General features: G+C 44.7%; 1 protein-coding gene across 1 annotated transcript; it reads right to left on the bottom strand.

The window, feature by feature from the left end:
- Positions 1 to 967: 967 nt before the first annotated feature.
- On the bottom strand, positions 968 to 2,668 carry LOC122048116. Its single transcript, XM_042609721.1, has 3 exons — positions 2,315 to 2,668; positions 1,711 to 2,215; positions 968 to 1,620 (listed from the first exon to the last, which is right to left on the bottom strand). Exons 1-3 carry the CDS (start codon positions 2,666 to 2,668, stop codon positions 968 to 970), a joined length of 1,512 nt encoding a protein of 503 aa, XP_042465655.1.
- Positions 2,669 to 5,920: the final 3,252 nt, after the last annotated feature.

The raw sequence follows: 5,920 nt of genomic DNA, 5'->3' as shown, positions 1-5,920 counted from the left end.
CCACGTTTGAGTAGTGTGTGCCCCCTTGTAACTCTCTTCCAATTTGAATGATGATGTAAGGTTTCACACCTTTCTGTAATTTTGAACTTGAAAGTTCTTGAAGATGTATGAATGGACAGGGTACTAGTGTGCAATGTGGTGTCTACATGTTCATCGGGCTCGTTCAGGACCCTTAGACATTTCATCTAGTATGCTTAAGTGACTTGTTAATTGTTTATCTCCTTCATGAATGTTTGGTCGGCTTAATACCCGGGCATACATCAATAAGGGTCATCTGACAGTGACTCCAAGGTCTCCTTACTGGTAAGAGTGGGAATTACTGTAGCATTGCCTACCTCTGATGCCACGGAGGTTCCCCACTCCTTTTTACCACATGTTCCTCGACCCAGTTTTTTCTGACAAGTCCTCTTTGCACGATTTTCTAAGACGATCCAACGACCAGCATTGCTTCCATGTCTATGGCTGACGCCAACTACCTCGTTTATGGATCGCGTGATTGGCGCTGATGTTGAGGCGTTCTTCCAAGCATCTCCCTTGACCACTATAAATAGTCCGCTTCTTTTATTTAGACTTCTCGCTAATAGCTGAAGTCGTCTTCCCTTCTCTTCTTCCTTCCGTGCCTTTTCTAGTCTTTCGTTTGCGACCTTGACCTTCCCATGGATTCTCCCATACCTAGGTATGTTCCTGGAGTCTCCACCTTCAGCCGAGAATTAGGCAGGAGGTGTAGCTTGTGCTCAGCTATCTCGGAGTTGACTCCTGGTAGTTCTTCGAGGGACCAGGCGAAGACGCCCCTATTGCGTGTCAGGCATTTGACCAGATCTGTCTTGATCTCGATCTCGATCGGTAGATCGCCTGATATGCAGGTGACGCTCTCCGACCGCTCTAGATAGAGCTGAACTTCCTCCCAAGGGATGAGTTCTTCAGCCATAGGAAGGAGTTCGTCTTGGATGACGTGGATTTCTCCATCCTAGGTTCTTTGAGCCTTACGGGCCTCGACCTTCACCATATAAATATAACACCTGTGAGAGACTAGTTGCTCGCCTTTAACTTCCCCGACCTGGTCTCCCACAAGGAATTTAATCTTCTGATAGAAGATGGAGACTGCCGCCTGGAACTCATGCAGTGTCAGTCTTCCCAAGATGACGTTATAAGAAGATGGTGAATCCACCACGATGAAAGTACTTCTCCGCGTCCTCACCAGGGGTTCGCTACCCAGAGATATGGCTAGCTTGATTTGCCCCATTGGTCTTACCTCATTACCAGTGAACCCATACAATGAAGTGGCTACGGGCTGGAGCTCACTAGAGTTGATCTGCATGCCCTTGAACGCATTCTTGAATAGCACATTGACAGAGCTTCTGGTGTCAACGAAAACCCTGGCCACGCGACTGTTGGCGATGACGACTTTGAATATTAAGGCATCATCATGAGGGAGCTCAAATCCCTCTAGGTCTTGCGGTCCGAAACTGATTACAGGCCCTGCATCTTGTTCCCGATTGCATCCTACCACGTGTATCTTCAAGCGGCGTTCATGAGATTTTCGATCTCGAGTGGAATCTCCATTAGTGGGTCCTCTGGAGATCATGCCGATCTCCCGAATGGTGACATTTCCCCTGTTCTCTTCCTCGAGGGAATCCACTTGCTCCTTACTCCAGCCTGGCTACTGGCTTCCCTGACCTGTATTGTCGGGCAGGGATTTACCCTACTGACCTGTTGTGGCAGGTTGGCCGGCCAGCAACCTTTGAAGCTTGGGTGCGATCTCGGGCGGAGGTAGGCCCAGTTCAACGGCACACCGAGAGTCATGAGCGAACTGGACGTAATCTGCAGTGGAATAGGTGTGGGACCTATAGTAAGTGCAATAGCGGAGCCCCCACTGACCAGGTCTGGGGTCTTGGACAGCTTTTGCCTGTTGCACCGTCCTGGAATCCTGATCGGAGAATCCCGTTCTGGCATCCTTGGAGCGGGGAAAAGGCTGAGCTGGAGGTTGGGGTGACCTTTTCTCTGATTTGTTGGCAGGAGCAGGTGCCTTGTCTGCTTTCCGCCGAGCCGCTTGAGCTTCTTCTACATTGATGTAGCTAGCTGCCCTCCCCAGCATCTCATCAAAATTCCTTACTGTCTCCCGGATGAGAGCCCGGAAGAACTCCCCCTCCACTAGACCATGGGAGAAATAGCTCACCAATATCTCTGAGATAGCAGACGGGACGTCCTGAGCTACCTAGTAGAAGCGTTTGATATAACTTCTCAAGGGTTCCACAGGCTCTTCCTTGAGGGCAAAAAGACAGTGGTCTGTCTTCTAATACTTCCTGCTACTGACGAAATAGTGCAAGAAAACGGTCTTGAAGTCTTGAAAGCAGGTGATGGACTCGTTCGACAGTCCATCGAACCATTTTTGTGCCAAGTCGGACAGAGTGTTTACGAACACTCGACACTTGATGGCGTTGTTGTATTGGTGTAGCAACACAGCGTTCCAAACTTTTCTAAGATGATCCTCCGGGTCCTTGCTACCATCATATTCTCCAATAGCTGGGGGCTTGTACTCTGTCAGTAGCTTTTCCTCAAGTACCCTTAGAGAGAAGGGCACTTGCTCCTCAGGCACGTCTCTAGGCTCCTTCCGGAAGACTATAGCTTTCCCCTTCTTTGAATCTCTAGGCGGGGAACTCTCGGCCATGGAGGCCTATGGTTGCTCTTTCTTATTATAACAGTCCGGGCCCTTGTTATAATAGTTTGGGCAGGGCTCCCGATAGAAGTCTTGAGGGAAATCCTCGGGTTGTTTTCTTTTAGACCTCCTGTTCGAGACACGAGTCTGGTCCTTGGAAATTGCGGGCATCTTGTGTGGGTGTGAAGCAGTAGTGTGTTTTTCGGAAGTCGCTCGCCTCTTGGTCTCCTTGAACAGTTTGTACTCTCCTGCTGTCATGGTGACGTTGATCCTTCCGGTCTCTTCCATCGTCATGTTCCAGAACATGTGAAGGAAATTCCCACAGATGGCGCCAAATTAATCCTGTCCGGAATATGAGTCAGACGAAGGTCGGCTGAGATGTCGTTGGTGTTGACGGAGAGACGACTTGGACACACCTAGCGGTTGCGCCCCGGAAAATGGACCCCCACATGGGACTGAAGGACAACGGTGACGAAACCGATGGTACTTGGGCTCTGCACACACTCAGACAAGCACACGGAGCGTTAGAGACCAGAAATCCGGGAAAAAATCTCCAGCGCAGGTCCTCCGACGCTCAAGTCAGGTACTTTTTCCCAAGAAGAATAGTGTACAAAGGAAAAAAAACTGTAGAAGACAAGTGCGACTGTGCGCGTACCTGCTCAAGGGAGAGGACCTCCCATTTTATATGATAATGCGCACCTCTGTAGCCTGACCGATGTCAGAGAATGTCGGGTGTCAGGGTCCGTCGAGCGATGGGGGACACGTGGTACCCTTTCATTGGTTGCAAGAAGGTTCCATTTCAAATGATAGCAAACCACTCGAATATTCCCTTACGTATGACAGTTATTCCCTGACAGGAGGTTACGATTCCCTGACATTGTTGTTACCTAGTACTTTCTATTTTGCTCGGGTTTAGCTACAGACAACTCGGGATGACCGTTCGGATGAGTCATCTGACTTGAGTCTTGATGAGGGAGACGAGCTGCGATGAAGGTCTCATCTTTCATGTTGGGATCGCTAGAGGATCGACCAAGAGTTATCTTACTGAAAGTAGCAGACTTGGCTATGCGGACCGGGCTGAGGAAACTCGACCAGTTGAGGGAGGTCAGACATTACTCTAGGCTACATCTTATGTATCAGGTCCAGGACCCTGCTCTGTTCTTACCCGACCGGGGATTATGCAGCTAGTGACATGAGGTGGTCTAGCTCTTTCTTTCTTCTAACTATTGATTATCACGTCCTTTTAACTTCTGACTATCCCGTCCCCTTAATTTTTGATTGTATGATCTTATTAGACTCTACCTTTAAGTACTGTATCAATGTCAATTGAAAAAAATCTACCAGACTTCCCACTGCTATGAAATGCAACGCAATCTGGAATAAAATCTCAGTTCGACGTCACTGAATTAAAACTTCAATTTGGATGGAAGCAGCATAAATAAGTTGAATTGGCAGGCAAGAGTCGACCGTCATGGTCCCATTATCCAATTATTCATTGCAGGTGCAGGGCGGCTAAGAACATCAAGAAAGATAAGGCACTTCTCAGATTATCTTATCTGAGGACGCTTGACAAATGATTGTAGTACTATCAATGAAGAGAAACAGCGGCGTGATAAACACTTTTGATAATTCAACCTAGCAGCAGAAATTGATAATACACCAACCTCCCATTATGATCCGAGCAATCACAATCTCTGATACACAAACTGCTACAATACCTCCAATTATGAAGCAATCACAATCTCTGATACACAAACTGCTACAATACCTCCAATTATGAAGCAATCACAATCTCTACTACAGAAACTGCCACAATACCTCCAATTATTATCCGAGCAATTCTCTATACTACAATAACTTCCAATTATTAACTGTTAATATATCGAATTATTGAAGACAGCCTTGGCATAGTAATAAAATTATTATTTTATAATCAAAAGATCATAAGTTTGAATCTTGAAAATCATCTCTTACACAGAATAGAGTAAGACTACGTACAATGAATCCTTCTTTAGAACCTCGTATGATGAAAACTTCATGCATTGAACTACTTTTGTTTTTTACTATATCCAATTATTAGATGAGCAATAGCATTCTTCATGCTACAGAGACTTCCAATTATTAATGAAGCAATCACATTCTCTATGCTACCGTCACATTACTACGTCATATTGCTACAGTCAAATAAAGTTATAATGCCTTGGAAATCAATTTATTCTCCCGAGTAATACAACCAAGTTTTCTTGAACAATATCATCAAGTTCCGAGCAATATGGCAAAGTTATCCCGAGCAATATGAAAAATTCCTCCGTGCATCAGAACAAAATCCCACCAAGCATTGAAGTCTACTTCTACCAAGCATTAGAATATATTTTCACCAAGTACTAAAATCAGCTACCTTAATAGCTTCTGGTTACCAATACATGACACTTGATGAATGAAATAGGGCATAACAGACTGTTAAAAGACTCGTCTTCACTCATATGGGAGAAAGTGGGAAGGACGCAAAATATCCGACGTGGAGATACTTTTCTGATAACTATATAAACACCACGAATGGTAAATTCTAATAAAGTTGGTTCTCTTATTCTGGCAAGCGGAGACGACTCTTTTCCATTAGCTTTCTTCTTTATCTTCTTCTTCGTTCTCTGATCGATGGATGACTTGATCGTCGAAAGGACTCTGTCGGCAAGCCGGCCCAAACTCTAGTTCGTGTTACACTCAAGATGGAAGTCGATCTCAAGTCCGGAAGAAGAGAAACCGAGCAAGCAGAAAAAGAGACCATCAATTATTGAAAGGCAATAAATCAAGTTTCAAGTCACTTTTAACATCATACATCAAAAGAACATATGAATATTAATTCCATAGGGAAGTTTTGTAATACAAATGAGTAATAAAAAAGATCTGTTGAAGAAGAGTTGATAAAAGAAAAAGGATAAGGAACATCTAAGAGTAAATACCTAGAAATTATTCAGTCTAGGAAATTATGAATTCCAACACCAATATAGAGGGGAAACAACAGAGCTACATGTTAGCATGGAATGATTACAAAATAGCCAAGTAGGGCCAGTCTGATTATATGCTCTCCACTTAGGTTGGAGTTTTGGTGCCTGTCATACTTAGGTTGTTTATAGTGAGGCAAGGTTAAGCATGCTAAGATGATAATGGACTGGTGCTACTCAAATCCCATTTTACTTGGCATGTTTACTAAACAAGAAGATAACAATTTGATAGATAAGAAATTAATCTCTCACATCAAACCTA

Source organism: Zingiber officinale, chromosome 2B, assembly GCF_018446385.1.
Source record: "Zingiber officinale cultivar Zhangliang chromosome 2B, Zo_v1.1, whole genome shotgun sequence".
In the NCBI taxonomy this organism is placed as follows: Eukaryota; Viridiplantae; Streptophyta; class Magnoliopsida; order Zingiberales; family Zingiberaceae; genus Zingiber; species Zingiber officinale.
The sequence above is the reverse complement of the archived record's forward strand: the minus strand, read 5'-3'. Positions and strand labels throughout refer to the sequence as shown.

Excerpts from the sequence above, each read along its gene's own strand:
- LOC122048116 (XM_042609721.1), bottom strand. The coding sequence starts at position 2,668 with ATGGCCGAGAGTTCCCCGCCTAGAGATTCAAAGAAGGGGAAAGCTATA. Across the intron at positions 2,216-2,314 it reads CCGTTTTCTTGCACTATTTC|GTAGCTCAGGACGTCCCGTC; the intron begins GTCAGTAGCAGG and ends CGCTTCTACTAG. Across the intron at positions 1,621-1,710 it reads CGGCCAACCTGCCACAACAG|AGAACAGGGGAAATGTCACC; the intron begins GTCAGTAGGGTA and ends CCCTCGAGGAAG.